The sequence below is a fragment of the Penicillium verhagenii genome (assembly GCF_028828195.1).
Source record: "Penicillium verhagenii strain IBT 33310 chromosome Unknown utg000007l_segment0_segment0, whole genome shotgun sequence".
Taxonomy (NCBI): domain Eukaryota; kingdom Fungi; phylum Ascomycota; class Eurotiomycetes; order Eurotiales; family Aspergillaceae; genus Penicillium; species Penicillium verhagenii.
The window spans coordinates 1,302,630-1,321,550 of record NW_026643171.1 but is presented as its reverse complement, the minus strand read 5'-3'; the positions used below and the strand labels follow the sequence as shown (position 1 = coordinate 1,321,550).

Genomic DNA, 18,921 nt, shown 5'->3' with positions numbered 1-18,921 from the left:
ACGAGCCGATGTTCACGGCTCGAAATTTGCACCGCCGAAGCTAACAGCCGCCACGATTGGGCTCAGCCTCACGCTAGCTATAGAAATTTTCCCTGGAGCGTATAAGCCACACCATGAGGTTCTCAAGCTCGATTTAATGGCCCAAGCGAATGGATAATATAATAGCCGCTGGGAATGATGATGAATTGGTACAAAATTATGTAAATGCCGAATGACCTCGGGAGTTTCCGTATTTTGTCGATCTGGGGTTGCGATTGGCTCCGATCGGCATTGAAAGCTTGGCCGACATGTTGATAGGCACAATATGCCATATATACGGGCAAAACTGTACATACTTCTGAGTGGCTCATCGAGTGCCAGCTTCGTCTAGTGAGCAGCCAGCAGTGAACAGTGAAGGTGCTGCTGGCTTTCGCCAATTTTAGCAAGAAAGAGAGGCATTTTCCAGTTCGGCAACATAGACTTCGTATTGCTTTACAGCTCACATGTAATCTTCCTCTGAAAAATCATCAAAAATCCAGTTTGCTTGAACAATTGCCTTATCCTCGTCTGTTTCAGCCACTTCAAGTGCAGCCGCTTTTAACTTCCTTTCGCATCCCCTCGCATGATCATACTGACCAACAGGCACCCATCCCTCGCTTCCAACCCCGATTACTTCCTGGGCAGCCTGGAGTTGCTCATCGGCTTCTGATTGTTCTTGTTCCATTCGGAGACATTCGAGCGACTCTTCATCTGAATATTGAAGCGGGCAAGGTGCTGTCTTTTCACAGTCCAGCTCTCTCCACTTCTTCGATAGCGTTACCAAGTCGGCTTTCAGAGTGACATTGTCACCTTCCCAAGGTTCGCTTGCATGGTAGAAAAGCCGTCGCCTCACCGTGTTCAAATAATCGGTCAAGGCTTCGTAATGCTCACTGTTCATTTTTGAAGTCAATTCAAAGTACACGTGATGCAGCTGGCGTCGGCGATAGATATCAGCCTGTCGGTATTGTTCCATCTCCTCCAACTCATCAAAGTTATCAGGCAAAGAAGGTGTCTGCAGCGATTCTGAGATCGCGTCACCGTAATTCTGAAGACTTTTGGGAATTCCGCATTGCAAAAACAGTGGAAGAACCGTACTATGCTGCCAGTCGATCAAACCACATATTTCCAGGTCATCGGAAACAAAGATGTTGTTGGGTTGAAGATCAGGATGCCGTATTACTGGACGGTGGAGCTCCGGTACTTTGTGCGGTATAAGGTGAGGTGCAATTTGAAGATAGTTTTCTAGTGTAGTAATGTGCTCCCGGTGCGATTGAGGTTTGTAGTCATAGGCCTCTCTTCAAAGTCGCTGAAAAGGCTGCATGTCATGGCCGAATCTATTGAGATACGCAATTTCCTTTTTGGCACCAGCAGTCAATGCTGATGGACAGTCTCCATCTCCAGAGGTTGTTAGCTGCCAAAGTTGTCCTTATTGAGAATGAACGAAATGAAACTTACGTGGCCCACGATCGACCGACAACATATTTCTCCTTCCAAACCACATTTCAAGCGAGGTTGCAGGGCCAATACAAAAGTTATCGCCTTTCTTCGTGTCATTATTTGAGTGATGGCTTGGCAACATGACTCGACGATTTTCTTTTGGCAAGTCATGGCAGTAATAAATACTCCCAGATGCTGGAAACCGTAATGCAAATATTTGAGACTCCAGCTGCACGAGACTTGTCGTCAATTTTGTTCTTTGTCTTTCTGTCAACGTGAACCAGACATCACCAAGGTTTGTTCCCTGAACAAATTCCATGAAAATGTATTCTGTACCGGCAGAGTTGCTGTCAGTCGTAGAATAGCCGAATATTTTGGGAACTGGTATGCCGTGTGATCGGAGGAAATCCGTCGTGGCCACTTCACTTGCAATTACTAGAGATTTTGGTTCTGTGACCGGATAGGGGATACGTGCGACAACTCTCATGCCGTTCCGCATGGTGACCAGGAAACATCGATTGAATCCCCCTTCGGCGAGTTTCTCAAAGCCAGTAACGTCATCTTCCCGCTGTTGCACAGACAGTGCGACCAAGCGGTTGAGTTCAGGAACATTAAAAGCACGTCTTCTCTCGCGAAGACGAAGTGATTCATTATACCTAGATTCCCGATTAGTGAAATAGTTCAGGGTTGAGGAGAAGCTTGAGATCGGCTAACATCCATCGCCCCGATGTATATTCAAAGAGCTCATCATAAGCAGGCCTTGTAGGGCCTGTTGAAAGTTGGCATACTGAAGCGGCTCGATGAAAGGTCGACTTGAGAGAGAAAGAACTGCACTTTAGCAAACCACTTGAAAGTGACTGTTTGGCCACTAGTCTCATCGTGAAAAAAAAATAGACGAGACGGAATGGAAAAGAAAATAGACTGAAATGCATCATAGTGATATGTTTTGAGTCGCGTCCCGTGGAATTTAGGCAGGTAATCAACAATGATAACGTAATTCTCAGGAACACCCCAAAGCACCGTTAAATGCGATTTCTCAGGTTATATTAACAACAGAACCTTGGTTCTGCTTTATTTTTGATAAGTGTTAAACTTCTTAGCATTGCAAATCACATACGTACCAGGTTGGTTGTCAAGGGTGAGCCACCGCCCCACACGGCGCTCAGCACACCTCAAGGGCCAAGGCCCCGGAGCTTCGAAGGTGTGCACTGTGGACCATTTATACGTGCTATGCGCAAGATTTTTCGCGCATACGCTTACAATCCACATGCATGTGGCGGTCAGCACTCCCACCTCAAGGGCCAAGGCCCCGCTGGGCGGAGCTTTGAAAATGTATAATATGAACCATTTATATGAGATACGCGCAATATTTTTTGCGCATAGCCTTATAACCCATACAGTACTCAGCACACCCTAAGGCCACAGTCATCCATTACAGCCAGGCTGAGTATGATGATACCTTAAAGACTCCACATTTTCCCTTAAATAAAGTAACAATGTTTTTCCAATACATCTTTCCAATGATAGTGGTAAAAAGCGCAAACTTTGACTCATTAGAAAAAAACTCCTTGGAAAACGCTCAGTTCGAAAATTTCAGTGCTTAGTATGGATGTAGTACTGCCATGAGTCCTTTTCAACATGATCATTGTCATTTCAAGGCCTCACACAAGACTGATCCATGGATGCGATATAGTTGTATCTATCAGCCATTAGGCCTTCCTTCTATTGTGATTACTTCTTTCCAATAAACCCGAGTGCCATTGAAGGTTTAAATTTCTAATGTAAAATCCAGTCCACAATTAATAGTTCAAAGCCATTGGCCGAACTAGTAGAAAAGGCCCAGAAGTCACGGGAAACAAGTGGAGTCAATTGTCTCAAACATTTGAACTCATTTTTGCGCTTGCGTGTAATACGCCCTGGAACCTACTCTATGCACATTTAGTGAGTTAAATTCTAGACAATAAAGACACTGCTTTTTTAAACCATTCTTTTTTCCTAGCTCATCAACCACTTAGCGTTTCCAAGTTGGCGGACATTTCCAGATACATACGTTTGGACCCCCTGCACGCGTTCTTCCAAAGGTCGGACTGGCGGCGCCACCCGGAATTCCATGATTGTTCCAAGTGGATCACAAATGCATACAATAATCTACGGAAACACGGAATTCACTGTCCATATCGAGCTCCGAGCATTGGTCGAGACTTGGCCAAGCCCGCCACACAGACACGGCAACGCACGGAGCTGCTTTTACCCCTTATGTAGCGAAACCGACCAGAAACGGGGACTCAGACCCCAGAACGATATGGCCTAAGAGTCAAGACTAAGAGTAGGAGAGGAGTGAGAGTGGAGGGACTCCAGTTAATACCCGCTTCCTTCGCAAAAAGACACGCAGTACACGAACTAAGAAATGAAAAACCGGGAAATGCGTCATAGCGCAAGGATCAATTTAAGGAAAAACGATATGCTGATCGTCTGCTTTAAACTCCACCCGGAGAAACGCCGCCCACACTTCCTCTCGTGCTGATTGGCTCCGGCCCCGTTTCTTCATGACCCCCTTGGATCTCTTTTCGATCTCCAATTTTTTTTTTTGGGATTTCGGGGGAAGTGGGTTTGGGTTAGGAATTTGGGTTTTTCGTTTCTGCTTTTCTCATCTTTACTCACGCAAAGATGTCTGCCGACAAGGAGCTTAGAGCCCATGAGGCTGCTCTTGATTCTACCGATCAAGATGATTGGGATATGCAGCGCCTGGGTAAGGCCCAGCAGTTGAAGGTATGTCGGACACTATTGCGGGGGAGGGGGAGTGGGCGCATTTAGAGCGTGTAAGCTGATTAGCTTGCCATAGCGAAATTTCCGATTCTATTCCATCCTGGGCTTCACGACTACCTTGATGGCTACGTGGGAGTCGATCTTGCTGTGAGTAGAAGGATACGGATGCTGGCGCGGCGCGCCTCGGATCGCTTCGGGTATACTGACTTTCCCCCTGCTAGGACGAGTACATATGGCCTGACTGATGGCGGTCGCGCCGGCATGGTCTATGTCTATATTGGCTCATTTGTGGGGTTCTTTGCGGCTGTTATTTCCATGGCAGAGATCGCTTCAGTGTATGTGTTCCAAATTGTTGCCATTGGTGGCGTTGAGAATCCCCTTGACAGTTTATTCTGACTATTCTTGCAGCTCGCCAACATCCGCTGGACAATACCACTGGGTCAGCGAATTCGGCCCCCCAAGAGCGCAGCGCTTTATGAGCTACCTGACCGGATGGCTGTCAGTACTGGGTTGGCAAGCTGCATTTGCCAGTATCTGCTTCCTGTGCGGCACGCTGATCCAGGGACTTCTTGTCTTCAATTACTCGGGCGACACCGGCTATGTATACGACTACCACCGCTGGCACGGAACTCTTCTAACTATTGCCATCGCCGCGATCGGAACCCTCGTCAACACATACGGTGCCAAGTTCCTGCCTTCCCTCGAAGTCGTCATCTTAGGCCTTCATCTCGGCGGCTTTGTCGCCGTGCTCGCGACAATGTGGGGAATGTCGTCCGACGTAGCTCCTAGCGAGGTCGTCTGGAAAGAGTTCACAAACTCCGGCGGATGGTCTAGCATGGGCTTGGCCTGTCTCGTGGGCCAGTTGACTCCCATCTTCTCGTGGACCGGGCCCGATGCCGCAACCCACATGGCCGAGGAAGTGCAAAACGCTGCCTTTGTCATCCCCTGGTGCATGGTTTCCACGGCTTTGATCAACGGTGGCCTGGGCTTCGTCATCTTGGTCACACTCCTGTACACAATGGGACCCCTAGCCGACGTCCTTAATCCGGCGAGCGGCTTCTCGTTCATTCCCGCTGTTCAGCATGCCACCGGCTCCATGGCAGCTACCAACGGTGTCGCGGCGATTATCCTCGTCATGGAGGTTTGCAGCGCAATCAGTATTCTCGCCACTGCCTCCAGACAGACCTTCGCTTTTGCCCGCGACAACGCCCTGCCCTTTTCCAAGGCCCTGTCTCACGTCAACAGTCGGACTCAGGTTCCTGTCACGTCTGTCTTGGTTTCCACCATCATTACCGTCTTGCTAAGCTTGATTAATATTGGGTCTACGGCCGCATTCAACGCTATCGCATCCGTCATGATCGCTGCCCTGTTCACAACTTACATTCTTTCTATCGCGGCTTTTATTCGAGCCCGTCGCCTTCCGGGCGGAATCCCTCCATCGCGCTTTTCGCTTGGCCGCCTTGGAATGCCCATCAATATTTTTGCAGTTGCCTGGCTCTGCTTTTCGGTCATTTTCACTTTCTTCCCTACCGCCAGTAACCCGAGCCCTGTCGATATGAACTGGTCCATCTTGGTCTTTGGCGTCGTCATCATCTTCGCTGTTGTGCAATATCTCGTTCACGGCAGCCGCATTTACGAAGCGCCCGTCACACAAGTGCGCAAGAACAATTAGGCGATCTGCGTTGCACAGATTCCTTTATTGTTTTGTCTCTTTTTCTTTCATTTCAACCCCACTCGATCCTTCTTTCTTTATATAAGATGGGCTGGCCCATCATTCTGACACCCTTACACTATATTCATCACTTAATTGGCAGCATTAGACATGGCCATAAACACAGTACATAGCACAAATTTTCATTACCCTTATGCGGCGGCCGATACCCGCCACCCTACTGCCATAACCCAGTTTCAACTTTCCGACCAGCAGAAAGTAAATTACGAGTAATTCCAAATTCATATTTGTATTTGAACTCCATTATATACAGCGCTGCATTATATATGGAATCCTTAAACTCCATTATACGTTGACTCCCTGTACTTCCTTCTATTTTGAATACTTGAACTCCATTCTCAAGTCCCTTCTCAAGTCTATTCTCAAGTCTATTCTCAAGTCTATTCTCAAGTCTCTTCTCAAGTCTTTTCTAAAAGTAACCCATGTTTAGATCAAATTCCTTAAGACATTCCTATATATAATAAATACAATACCGGCAAGAAACAGGGCGTAAAGCTAGAAATCCAAATTGGGTTATGGCAGTAGGGTGGCGGGTATCGGCCGCCGTAACCCTTAGAACTGAATTATTTCTCCCAAGCAATGCCGCGCTTAATTAAGATAATTCGTCGCCAAGTTCAAAATATCCCCTAAACCTTCCGTATAATCAAGCCCAAGCGGGGACATCATACCCACTCCAGATATTACACCAGGCTCAACACTTGTGATCTCAGACCAGTGTCTATGATCTCTTGCCCTGGCAGTAGGTGGGACTTGCAAAAATGATGTGGATCGGCCCGATATACTCGCACGGTCATGCTGATAAAAAGCCCGGATGATGCCCGAGATATCAAGCCCATTCTCACGCAAAGGAGAACGCCGGGAATCAGCAGACGCGCGCAATTCAGGAATAAGATATTTCCCGTGGCTGCGCAGCTGATCAGCCTCGAGCATCGCCCTTAGCAGCGAAACGCCCCGCTGAGCAATCATGTCCGATTCACAATGGGATAATATTTCAATCCCGTCCTCGATTAGTTGTCGGTGCTCCGACGATTGCCGATCTGCTGCAGATTGATGGAACATATCCAAGCACAAAATAATCTGCTTGAACCATTAGTCAACGTAAAGGAAGTAAATAACTAGCAGCTATGGACTTTGGACTGCAGTTCAGTTCAGATTTTCATTACTCACACTTGCCGTAACGCTGAAAGCCTGATGTATCCACAGTACAGGCCCGCCGCTACGAGTAGCTTCTTTCTGCTCTTTGATTATCGTCCGCGACGCAGCCACACAAGTCTTCCGCGTGAACGCAAACATCGGGTTAGAAAAGCTGAGACTCAAGAACTTCCGGTGGATCATGATGACCTTGTGCGCCGAGCTAATCGCTAGGCTTTTCCGCGCCCACGGGACATAGCACGGCCAGCCAGACTCCAGCGGAACATTCTGCAGGTATCGAGGGAGATGTTGAGTGGCAAGCGTGCGCAGACGCCGATCATATTTCAACACCTCTTCATAGCGCGTATAAAGCGTGTTACACGAAACACAATCATCCTGCAGACCAGGCATCAGAGCCGCGATGTCGTAGAAGAGACGCGAGTAACTTGTGACTGAGGGCTGATCATCCGACAGAATTTCCATCTCCTCGTCGCAGTTCTGGGGCTTTGTCGTGCTAAACCCCAACCGGTGAATCAGGTAGCTCTCCGTAAATGGAATTGAGAACCAGTCCTGAATGCAGAGCTGACACCAGACCCTCCGACCGATCTCCCGCTCCACAAGACCGACCGGAGACGCATCACTAGCCTCGTCTAGCTGGTGTAAACCGAGGCCCTGTGCGATCCGCACAGCGGAGGCTAGTAGCACCGAAAACCCATTCGAGTGGCCGAGCATATGCGCCGAGATCGTGAGCGTCGCGATCGCCTCGACGGCGTAGATAGAATGAGAGGCCATGTAGTCTGCCTGATGCAGACACGCCACCGTCGCTTTCAACCAGCGCTTCGACAAAGTGTCTTTCTCCCGGTCCCGAAAGCCCCAGGACTGCGAAACGTGCCTCGGCGCACAGGCCATTGAGCCTGTCAGAATAGCGAAGAGAAGCGCGATCCACTGCAGCCGAATCCCAGCGCCTTGGATCTGGCCCTGATCCTGCTCGTAGAAAAGATCCAGCTCCGCCAGAAACGTATTCGCGTGGAAGGACCCGTGATACCACAGCAGGGCGTCGCAGTGATACCGGACAAGCTGGTAGACTTTTATCTTGCTCGGAAGTAAGGCCTGGCAGAGAGCGGATGCAGATAGCCCCGACATACCTGCATCCTCCAATTCGTCTTCAGCGGCCACATCGCCGGGCGAGTGGTCAAGGTTATTCTGTCTTGCGATCTCATCTTGATAGGTGGGGTCCTTGCGCCGGCCCCAGGCTAGGAACTCGAGTATTGTTGCCGCGTCTTCGATTTCGCGCGGCGTATTGCTGTCGACATTGGTGTTGGAATTGCGGACAGAGAAAGGTGAATGTATTGACTCGGCCGGCGAAACGGAATCGTGATTGGCTGGTGGGTCGGGCCTTGGGATTTGCGAGCGCAAGGCAGCTTCGTTGGACTCGTTCAGGGCTGCTTCCAATTCACGCACTCTGGATTGAAGTGTTTCGATCGTTGCGGCGGTATCTGGCCTCGGCCGGGACAGGATATGCCGTTCGGATTGAGTTGTGCTGGGGTTCGGGGAACTCCGCTCCCGCGGCCGAGTGCAAGTTGTTCCTTTTCTGGTGCAGTTGCGACATGGGAGAATCTTGTCGCACTTTACTTTGCGTCTTGTGCATTCGACGCATGCTAGGCGCTGTCGGTTAATTCCGGTGATCATCATTGGAAAAGTAGATGTTTAAGTGAGAGTTCAATGTTGTGTAACTTCAAGCTGTTATCTATGATAGAAAAGGGCGGCCAATTAATCCTCGGCATTACGAAACAACGGATTTCCTTATCTGGGGTTTGAAATAGCGACAATGAACCTCATTTGCCTGTTAATATCTTCATTTAGTACCGTATTACAGTTAAATCACTCGTGAAGAGGTACAGTGAAGCTTCATTTGAGAAGCAACCTATTCGACTCTATTGCTCGGTCATGTGACCTCTGTAGTATGTACTGTGACTCGTGAGTCTCGCAGCAGTCTCACTCTACCATCTCACTCTAGATAGTTCTTCTTCTTTCTCTTCTTCTTTCTTCCTTGCAGCTCCCAACAAACAAATTGGGCTCCCCCTCTCTCATATTAGAGCTGTTCTATTACCTATCTTTACCAATATCGCTTTGATTCATCCGCGACCACCGAAGGAGCTGTGGTTAACTCAAAGACATTTCCCAAACCGAGACCTGACAGTTATGAGTGCGCAAACAATAGCATGGCGCACCTTGAGTCATTTCACAAGAGCGTTCAGTCTCCCTTCGGATGATGATGTTCAACAGTGAAGGAAGGGTAAATACGACCACCGAATGAGCTGCGATTAACTCAGAGACATGCTTCAACCCGAAGTCGACGGTTATGAATTGACCAACCACGATATGGACCACATTTAGCATTCCACAAGAGCGTTCGGTCTCCTTTCTGGATTTTCGACAGTGAAGGGTGCGTCAACTTCGAGGGAGAACGAGTGTTGTTCCGATGCAGACAAGGCGATTCAACCCACGTTACGGTTCAGTCTCGCAAAATTGCACTGTTTATAATGGCCGAAATCATGTTCGAATCACGAATAGCAATTGGCGAACTCAAAGTACAATGAAGAAGGCCCACGACGACCCACCCAAGAGCGTGGAAATCACAGTGCCAGACAAGGATCCAGAAGGTATCCTGAAGGAAAACAGTGGACGCAATACTTGGCTGATGCAAGCGACCAGTCCTCAGTGGACAACAGGTCCGAATCGGAGCCGGTAGCTTCGACTTATTAAGGGACTTGAGAGGGGATTATATCGCTAGGATTTATGCCTACTGCTTTCGTCACGCGCCTTTAGATTAAACCCCTTTACAATGCATACTTTCAATTTTCGCATCGGCTTTATCTTTGTTAGTGCGTAGGAGCCAAGAAAAGGAAAAAGGGGGGAAGTAAGGCTAGGGGAAAGAGGAAGGAGGAAGGAATTAAGATGAAGAGTGGAGATGTGCCGATGTGTAGATGGGTACTATATGTAGATGGGGGAAGGAGGGAGAAACAGGAGGGAAAGGACCGAAAGGTGAAGATAAGAAGTACGTAGTACGTACTATCTTAGGCATGAAGGTTTGGTGATGGGCTGATGGGAAACATGGAAAATGATTGCTACCACGCCACGCGCTGGTAGTACCACACCGGCAGTAAGAGGCGGTGAGAAGACGTCGACGACGTTTTAGAGCAACGCGCGCTTTTAGGAGGGGTTTTTGAGCCGAGGTCCGCACGCGAGATTTCTGTTGTGGTCGTAAGATAAACAATTTACGTGTCATTAGACCCCACTTGATTAATTGTACAACTCGATTAATTAATTGTAGAATTCGATTAATGATATTAACTTTTATTCACAAAGTCGTTGGAAATGTTGCAGATTGAACTCTGTGTACATTCAATGTGGTAATTTGTACTACACTTTCTGCACCAATTGATGCAAGTCTGCCCGATGTGTTTTCCGCAGCTCGGCCGACGTCCTCGGCCGAGGTCACTGATAGTGAACAATATTGATTGAATAATGCAGCCATTGATTTCTAGTCTACCGATCTATATCACATCCCTCTTATAAATAAGCGACCAAGACGCCTGACCTTTCAAATATTTAAGTTCATCAAAAATTTCGTCCAAAACCCTGTATCACGTCAATAATCCCAACATGGCCCAAACAAGATATATCGACCGTCCCATTCCGCAAATCTCCCTGCACGACTTCGACAATCGCATCGACCAAATCACTCAAGAGCTAGTCGATGCAGCCGAGAATGTGGGATTCTTTACCCTAATCGACCACGGCCTTTCCAACCAAGATATCGAATCGATGTTCGCAACATCCAAAAGCTTTTTCGAGCTCCCAGACGAGACAAAAAAGACTGTACCCTGGAACGTCAACAATGTGGGATGGGAAAAGAACTCACAAATCCGACCATCGACCGGAAAACCCGACAGCAAAGAATCCTACCAGTTGCAATACGGCGACAACATGGCGGGCCTATGGGTCGCAGACGAGCATCTGGCAGGCTTCCGCACTACCTCCCTACACTTCATGCACCGCGTGCAAGGGATCTCCGAAAAACTAATGACATGTTTCGCGCGCGGCCTGGGTTTTCCCGACGACTTTTTCATTAAATGCCACGACGTCGTACGGCCAGATTCTCAGACCACCATGCGACTACTTCATTACTTTGCGCTGCCGGAGGAAGCGGACGGCAAAGTCTATCATCGCGCTGGGGCACATGCTGACTGGGACTTTTTGACTTTGCTCTTCCAGAAGGAGGGGCAGAGTGGGCTGGAGATTTGTCCGGGGCGCGAGTCGGTCACGCAGTTTGGGATTGGGGACGAGTGGACTAAGGTGGAGGCGAAGACGGGGGAGATTGTGTGCAATATTGGGGACTTACTCATGTCTTGGTCGGATGATCGGTTCAAATCCACTTTTCATCGCGTCAAGGCGCCGTGTGAGCCGGGCGATTATTTTGGGGATAGGTACAGCATTGCATACTTTAACCAGCCTTGCAAGGATGCGTTGATCCAGGGGCCTGTGAAGAAGTATCCAATGGTGACCGGGGCTCAGTTTACCGAGAGCGCGATGAAGAGGAATTTTGCGGCATTGCAGGAGAAGTTGCAGGCGGTCGCTGCGGTGTAATTGGAAGGCGCTGTCGCTTTCGGTTGTTTTTTGTTTTGTTTCTGCCATCCACGGTTTTTCGTTTTGGGAATTGTTCGCGTAGGGGTTCATCTGGGCACTAGTCAGGGATATATTTTTGCTTCAATTTTTTTTTGAAGCTGTGATAAACCCTCGGGAGCGGTAATTTGTGGACCTGAAATCCTCATCAAGTAGGTATAGAGATGAAATGAATATGATACTCGTTATAAGTTTCCAAAGTCCCACCATGTGGAAAATCCGTCAATATTACCGAACGTTGATTCCGACTCGGGATACCCGAGAGTCTCCATGTCAACAAATTGTGAAGGGTCAGCCCAAAGCCAAGGAGTGTTAGCCATCAAGCTGTCAGCGGGGGCAACGAGTTTATCACCAAGTGCGGCAGTCGGGGAATTGGGCGCTGAAACAGCGATCCGGGGCATCTTAGGGGGTACATGGGCGGCCGAGCCACCATCGGTTGTGTTGACTGTAATGTCAGGAGACATAGCCACAATAACTTCAACGGTGGAAGCTGAATTTTCCTTGTCTTGTTCGAAAATGACAGGCATCAGAGAGGGGTGGAGCAGCCCAGCTGATGGGTTCTCATCAGATGTCGGTAAACAGCTGATTTGTAGCACGTCCCACATAAGAGGAATGCTGAGATGGATTTTTGAGGGTTCCCAGTCAAAGTCCACCTTCTCAGAGCCAGAGGCAATGCGTGTCATTTTATCTAGTGTTCGGTCCTTGGTGTAAAATGTCAGTGGGAAGGCTTCCTTTCGGGCTGGAGATCTACATACCAGAGCTTCGCATGCAGGAGAAAATGGAACGAAGCTTTTCAAGAATCTCCTGCATTTCGAAAAGTCGGTCTTGGACTTATACTTTAACCTTGGATCGGCAGCACAACAGAAATAAAGATGCACCGTTGCAGCAATTGCAGCAGCATGTCCAAAGAAAGGATCGATTAATCGCATTTTCTTGTCGGTGACCATATCAATCATGCGGACGATCCAGGTGGCATGAAGCATAACCACTTCCGAAGATCGTCGCCAAAATGTGTTTGGAATCGTCAACTTGTGGTTGTATTGAGAAGCAACAATATAAAGGAAAGGGTGGTTCAAAACTGTCAGAATAGTGTGGTAGGTAAACTGCAGTTTGAGCCAAGAGGCCCAGTAGTCTCTGTTTCCTCGTAGCTCATCTGGGCGACGTTCGTAAAACTTGACTGAATCGTATCGGTGACAAAGGGACAATTTATTTTCCAGCTCGGTAAGATCAGAAAGCACCATCGCGTACATTGAGTCATGCCGCCAAGGCTCTGTCAGCTTGCTTTGTGCACAGTCAAAGACATAGCTTCTGACTCGATTCCATACCCATCCAAAATGGAGAGCGAGATTCCAAATTCCAATGTCAGATATACTGGTGCAGCCAAGCGTATCATTGGGGAGGGGCGGAGGATGGTGCTCGGGCTTCTCAAGAAGCTCGTCGCTACCCGTTGAAAGATAAAACGAGCGTAATACCTCGGCCTGAACACTTAGTATCCCACCTATTTGTCCATAAGTCTGCTCAAGCGACTGAAGACTCCAGAAGAGCCTCTTCTTTCGCTCAGCAGATGGGCACTGAATGCCGTATGTAGAATTTAGGTCCAGCATTGCAGAGCGGCAGAGCTGGAGAGCGAGACCTAGATGAAATCGTCCAAGTGGCCCATCTCCATCTAGGAATATAGTCAGCTTACTCCGGTCTTTCTCTAGACATGGAACAATCATACCAAGAAAGGAGGAATAGGACAAAAGACACAAGCTTTCGATCGTTTCGAGCTCGATAGTTCCATTCGCAATACGAAGCATCACCAGGGTCCGTGCGGTATCCCCATATTGTTGTATCTCTTCACGGTCTTGGGAGAATCGTGAGGTCAATGTTATGATGCTGCAGACTAGTTCTTCGGAGAGATAACTGGGGTCCTTTACTTCTTCTCGCTCGAAGCACCATATCGGTTGTCGATGGCAGTATTGGAAATAGAGTTCGATTGCCCGGGAAACTCGAGAGGGGGTAGCTTTCGTGTCGTCGTAGCCAAGTCCGAAGAAAGGCTCATTCAAATTGCCACTGAACTCATTCGAGGATGGACCTGAAGAAGCTGAGTAACTTAAGTCTTGATTATCTTGCTGTTGAGGTTTGTTCTGGTCGGGCGGACTGGTTCTTCAAGTTAAGATGTAACCGTTAGCATTTGAAAACACTCGTTCTTGACTCTGAGTTTTCTCCTACCCTTTGCCGCTAAGAATAAGATTGACCTTCTCTTCAAGATATGCTAGCCGGTCGGCCTGAATGCAATCAGCTTTTGAGACGCAGGAAAATAAAGAAAGCGCATCATACAGATGGGCCGCCACGCGAGCCTTTGGTGGTAGTAGTGTAGAGACATGGTTGATTCAGTCGCACGCAACTTGAGCAAGATGGCTTTTCCGCTGGGCATCTCGTTTTCTTTCTCCTAAAAGCCAGCCAGTTAGAATATGAAGGAAAAAAGCAAAACATTTGGCATATGCGACTTGCCTGCAATTGAGACAAGCCTCGTGAGACCGCAATCTACCCCGATTGCCGTCCCGTGGCATTGTATAACGCGATAATGGAAGATAAGAATCTAGGAAAGGAGATGTGTTGACAGAGATAAATTAATGATATGTTCAAATTGACTAGAGAATGAAATAAAAAAGGCAGCTTGCAGTCTGCAGTAGGGGTGTACGAAGGTTATGACGAGGGCGATCATCGGTGCGGGGAAGAACACGGATGGGAAAAGCGGAAAACGAGATATTCTAGATGGTCTATTTCGGGTCTAGTTTTAGTCTTTGCCTTGTCACTGGAAAAGGTCTGTGTACATAACGCTAATTTTACCAATGTAACTTAAGCCTCTCAAAGGGGCAAATGTATCCCGCAATGAAATACATCCTGGTCGCAGATCCACAACGGTTTAAAGAACGAGTACCAACATTGAATGGTGTTCCCCGCATATCTGCAGTGGCCGAATGAAATCATTCGTAATCACCGGCAATTTGCTCTCTTTTATCTTGAGCCCGAGTGTACCAATAACACTATCTGACAGTGTTTCCCAATCCAGCAGGTTGATTGAGGTTTTTTCCAAATTCCAATTTCGCCGTCAAAGATAACTTAGATAAGGCTCCCCCCGCAGCCCCGCAGTCCCTCTGGGAAAATCGACTTAACATTGGAAGAAATCGGTCTTTTCAATCTTGATAGCAGATCTTGGCTAGGAAAGGGAACATTTGAAAGATTCCAATAAACCTTAGATAAAGAATTTCGTCATCAGTATTCTTGAAATGTTAGAAGACTCGTCTCAAAAATGAGACGTGTAGATAAGCTAAACATAGAATAAAAAAACATTTCACATGATTCGTAAAAAAAAATAAAGATAAAAAAAATAACCCACTGCGCTAAAATCACCATGCTCATGATCAATGACAAACAAACTCAGTAAGCAAGCGCCTGATTGCCAGCTGTCTGGCATCCTCCCCCACAGCACCCACTGGCCTGTGTAGAGCAATCAGCCCCCTGCTTCTGAGTGGTCAAATTGGTGCAGAAATCCATGTCCTCCTGACTGGTGGTAGCAGTCGCAGGAAGAGCCTGTCGGGATGGCCAAACTTCCCGACCAATACCTTCCTCGCGTTTATGGAAATCAACGACAATGTCTCGGATAACACTCTGGAAATAGAGGGGTCCCTTCTCCAGTTTTGGGTGAAGTTCTCCATTGACAAAGACGCCGTTATTCAAGTTGGCCTGGGCTCGTGTGCAGAGTTCCTTATCTTCGGCCATGATCCGCTTGAACATCTGATTGACGTGGTCGAATTCCTCGTCGCTTGCGTCCTTGTGACGGTACACTTCATAGCGCATAACACAGCTAGTTGGTGTAGTGGGAACGAAGCGTTGCATAAAGAAGAAATGTGGCCTGGTAAGATTATTTAGCAAAACCATTCCGCGTATGTCAATTATGGGTTTTTATCAAAAAAGGGAACACTCACGAGACAGTCATGGACGCATTGGGGAAGTAGTAGGTGCTGCAAATATTCATGCCTTTTGCGAGCTGCTCCTCCGTTGCGCCGGGGTGGTGGATTATGCTTGCGTTCTTCGTATCAACGTCGTAGGCCTCGAGAGTAGCCACCGAGGGAACATCAGGATGAGCCGTTTGGCAGTGATAGCATTCATTATAGTTGTCGGCGAGAACCTTCCAGTTATAGTCGCCATTCATCTCCCAGGTGTGGTCAAATTGGTATTCACTGAAATCAAAGTCTTGGAACCGCGGCTGCAAGTCAATACCCTTGAAGTCCTCCTCCCATGAGATCTCCGGCTTCTCGGCGCTATCAAGATTGACCCAAATAAACCCGTTTCCATCCACATGAACGTGGATAGTGAACAGTCCATTCTGCGATTTATCGAACCCCTCCAGCTCCTGGTAGCCGGGCGCTTTGGCGAGTTTTCCGTTCAAGCCATACGACCAGCCGTGATATTTGCAGGCAAAAATTCGAGTGGTTCCGCTATCTGCGTCATCAGCGACGACGGGAAATGCGCGATGACGGCAGACGTTGTGGAATGCGTTGATATTGCCGTCGCGGTCGCGCACAATGATAAATGGGAATCCGGCGATGTCGTATTTCAAGTAGTCGCCCGTCTTGGCGAGACGTAGTTTGTGTGTGGTCAAGAGCCATTTTCTGGAGAACACTGCTCGTCGTTCAAGCTCATACATCTCTTTGGAAGTGTACCAATTGGCTGGGAGAGCTCTGGCAGGTGAGGTTTCCTGTGGAACCCTTTCCCCCGCGGGGTCGGTGAACCCCATGTAGCTCTTCAGCATTGATGTCATGTTATGTCGCGAGAAGGTCGTTTTGGAATTATTGATCTTGAATCATCGATCTTGGTGATGAGAAGGGGGCAACCATATATACTTAGTACCGGCTTGGCATTTCTGATTGGTGTTGTTGGGGCCCACGGGTAGAAGCCGGTCCCGGTCCAGTGATCGGCTCCAGTATCTGGCCCCCGATGTCAAACCATCGAATCAGCATTGCGGGGCTTGTAAATCGCAAACACTGATAACACGGCGAGCGGATTTTGCACCCGGTTGTTTCTAACATATCGCCCGCTTTATCGGTTCGTATACCGTGTTTCTTCCATCTTCAGTAACGAACAAGAAGCTTTGTCCCCCTGGACTTTTAAGGCGCGAAGTGACAAGCTATCTCTGCACGAATATTCGAAACCAAACTTAATGCAGTCGTAGACCTAAGCCACCAATGGGAAGAGAGTTGTGGGAACAGCGGATTGAGATTCTCAACTTGACAATGTAAATTAAACATTATGCAAACGGTCAACAAAACATCAGTTCCCACTCCATCATCCAGAATAATTTTCCATGGCACGCATGTGTTCCCACTTGCTTCATCCGCATATCTTTCATATCGTTCATTCCGTTAACGCCGTTGTAAAAATGGAATTGATGTCGAAATCACTCCTAGTTGCTAGCATCGGCAAGGCCCTTCAGGAGTGCCTTGGCCTCCTCGGCATCGACGGGATCGGTGGGCTTAAGGCCGAAGGCGAGCATGAACTGGGTCCAGCCACCGTAGGACTTGACAACGGTGCGCTCGGCCTCAGTCAGAGGCGGCTCTGTCAAAATTACTAATTAGTACCACATGTCACGGTTATAAGTTACCGATTCCCCGCGAAAAGTAAACTCACGAAGGCCGTCAGTAGCAGGCATATTGCTGGTATTTTTGGGAGGGGCAAACTGTAAAATTGATTTGCAAATCGAGACAGCGATCAGGACCGAGTTGGTGGTGAATCGTAATGACAGGGGTGGGGAATCGAGATGGAAATGTGGAGAAGGTGGAATTGTGGAGAAGGGTTGGATTTGGGAAAGTGAGACTGAGAGAAAGGTGTTTGTCTGTAGAAGTGGTCCGTGCGTCAATATTGATCGCTCGCTTTGAATGTGCCATCGCCAACAAGTTACTAATGACACAGCACGTTTATTTCAATTTCATGCTCTTTGAATATCAATTAATACCAGTCTACCGAAAAAAGATGCAAAAACAAGAAGTTGTAGGGGATTGGGTGGCTTAGTTCTAAGCAGCAAGTCTTCTAAGTACGAGTATACATCGAAGATCCGATTAAGCAAATTGACCATAATTAACCAATTTCAAAACCGACTACTTCAAATACTAGTATTCACAGGTGGCACCTGAAATACCAGTGTATTTGTCTTTCTAGTTTCGTGTCGATGTGATTATGTGGCGTACCACATGACTTGACCCCCGCACGGCTTCGCGTCAGGTGCCAATCCCCGATCACATGAGCCGTTGCTCGTACAAACTCCGTGAAATCGAACTTAGAACCTACGTCAATAGTAGTCTGGTGGTCGGGAAGTTCGGTCTACCTTACGATTATCTGCTTGAGCTTGAAAATTTCCGTCAGCGCTTCAATCTATATATACACGTCACATCCATGGATCTGTTGATCGGAGCCTTGGATTGTGCCCAGGTTCCAGATGTCTTTTTATTTCTTGGCTGATTTGACTACCACTAGTAGTAGCTATCTTTAGCAACCTTACAAGCTTTCAAATGTTGAAATCCGCTTTTGGCATTATTGGCTCGCCCAGCACCAACCATATGTAACACTAGACTTCACCACTCTCCTCCTCTGTTACCACTTGAGTATCTATGTGCATGACATGTGTTTATTTGTTGATCCAGTGGCTGGCATCGGTGCAATCACAAGATGTACACGTATCACGCTTTGCAGGGTTTAGCGGTCCAATGCACCGAAACGCCGGCGGAAGGCGGAAAGCGATTGCCGGTGGCTAGATTCGAGAAGACGTCGGGCGTCTATGTGTGCTGTAGAATGAGGGGGAAAAGACAAACCAGTTGCTCCATGCAGACATCTGGAGACCGTGGCTAACTCAAGTGCTTGATTCGATCAGTTAAATATTCTTATCAAAATCCTTCAATGTGAGTACTTCTTTATGTTTATCCACTTTTTAGGTACTAAGTATACTCAAGTGCTTCCTACGGATTATCTATCTCGATTCGAATATCGACTGGTTAGGTACATTCTAAATTTTTCTCTATTAAGACCTTAACGGATAATGATGACCTGTCATATCCACGAAGGGAAGTTTCAGTGACTGCATGTGCATGCTTCCATCGTATCCGGCTGTA

General features: G+C 47.8%; 7 protein-coding genes across 7 annotated transcripts; 2 read left to right on the top strand and 5 right to left on the bottom strand.

Moving 5' to 3' along the window:
• Nucleotides 1–478: 478 nt before the first annotated feature.
• On the bottom strand, nt 479–2,728 carry N7466_007173 (uncharacterized protein; the record flags this gene model as incomplete). Its single annotated transcript, XM_057166562.1, has 5 exons — nt 479–1,313; nt 1,365–1,413; nt 1,474–2,111; nt 2,573–2,663; nt 2,716–2,728. 5 exons carry the CDS (start codon nt 2,726–2,728, stop codon nt 479–481), a joined length of 1,626 nt encoding a protein of 541 aa, XP_057019603.1.
• A 1,394-nt stretch (nt 2,729–4,122) lies between these two features.
• On the top strand, nt 4,123–5,893 carry N7466_007172 (uncharacterized protein; the record flags this gene model as incomplete). The annotated part of the gene is made up of 4 exons (XM_057166561.1): nt 4,123–4,224; nt 4,298–4,368; nt 4,443–4,556; nt 4,630–5,893. The coding sequence occupies 4 exons, from the start codon at nt 4,123–4,125 to the stop codon at nt 5,891–5,893; spliced, it is 1,551 nt and encodes a 516-aa protein (XP_057019602.1).
• Nucleotides 5,894–7,096: 1,203 nt separating this feature from the next.
• N7466_007171 (Zn(II)2Cys6 transcription factor) lies at nt 7,097–8,776 on the bottom strand (the record flags this gene model as incomplete). The annotated part of the gene is made up of 1 exon (XM_057166560.1): nt 7,097–8,776. The coding sequence occupies one exon, from the start codon at nt 8,774–8,776 to the stop codon at nt 7,097–7,099; it is 1,680 nt and encodes a 559-aa protein (XP_057019601.1).
• A 1,974-nt stretch (nt 8,777–10,750) lies between these two features.
• N7466_007170 (uncharacterized protein) lies at nt 10,751–11,734 on the top strand (the record flags this gene model as incomplete). The annotated part of the gene is made up of 1 exon (XM_057166559.1): nt 10,751–11,734. The coding sequence occupies one exon, from the start codon at nt 10,751–10,753 to the stop codon at nt 11,732–11,734; it is 984 nt and encodes a 327-aa protein (XP_057019600.1).
• A 221-nt stretch (nt 11,735–11,955) lies between these two features.
• Nucleotides 11,956–14,138, bottom strand: N7466_007169 (putative C6 transcription factor; the record flags this gene model as incomplete). The annotated part of the gene is made up of 4 exons (XM_057166558.1): nt 11,956–13,436; nt 13,491–13,912; nt 13,985–14,027; nt 14,093–14,138. 4 exons carry the CDS (start codon nt 14,136–14,138, stop codon nt 11,956–11,958), a joined length of 1,992 nt encoding a protein of 663 aa, XP_057019599.1.
• A 1,058-nt stretch (nt 14,139–15,196) lies between these two features.
• On the bottom strand, nt 15,197–16,580 carry N7466_007168 (aromatic ring-hydroxylating oxygenase subunit alpha; the record flags this gene model as incomplete). Its single annotated transcript, XM_057166557.1, has 2 exons — nt 15,197–15,671; nt 15,745–16,580. 2 exons carry the CDS (start codon nt 16,578–16,580, stop codon nt 15,197–15,199), a joined length of 1,311 nt encoding a protein of 436 aa, XP_057019598.1.
• A 642-nt stretch (nt 16,581–17,222) lies between these two features.
• Nucleotides 17,223–17,468, bottom strand: N7466_007167 (uncharacterized protein; the record flags this gene model as incomplete). Its single annotated transcript, XM_057166556.1, has 2 exons — nt 17,223–17,374; nt 17,447–17,468. The coding sequence occupies 2 exons, from the start codon at nt 17,466–17,468 to the stop codon at nt 17,223–17,225; spliced, it is 174 nt and encodes a 57-aa protein (XP_057019597.1).
• Nucleotides 17,469–18,921: the final 1,453 nt, after the last annotated feature.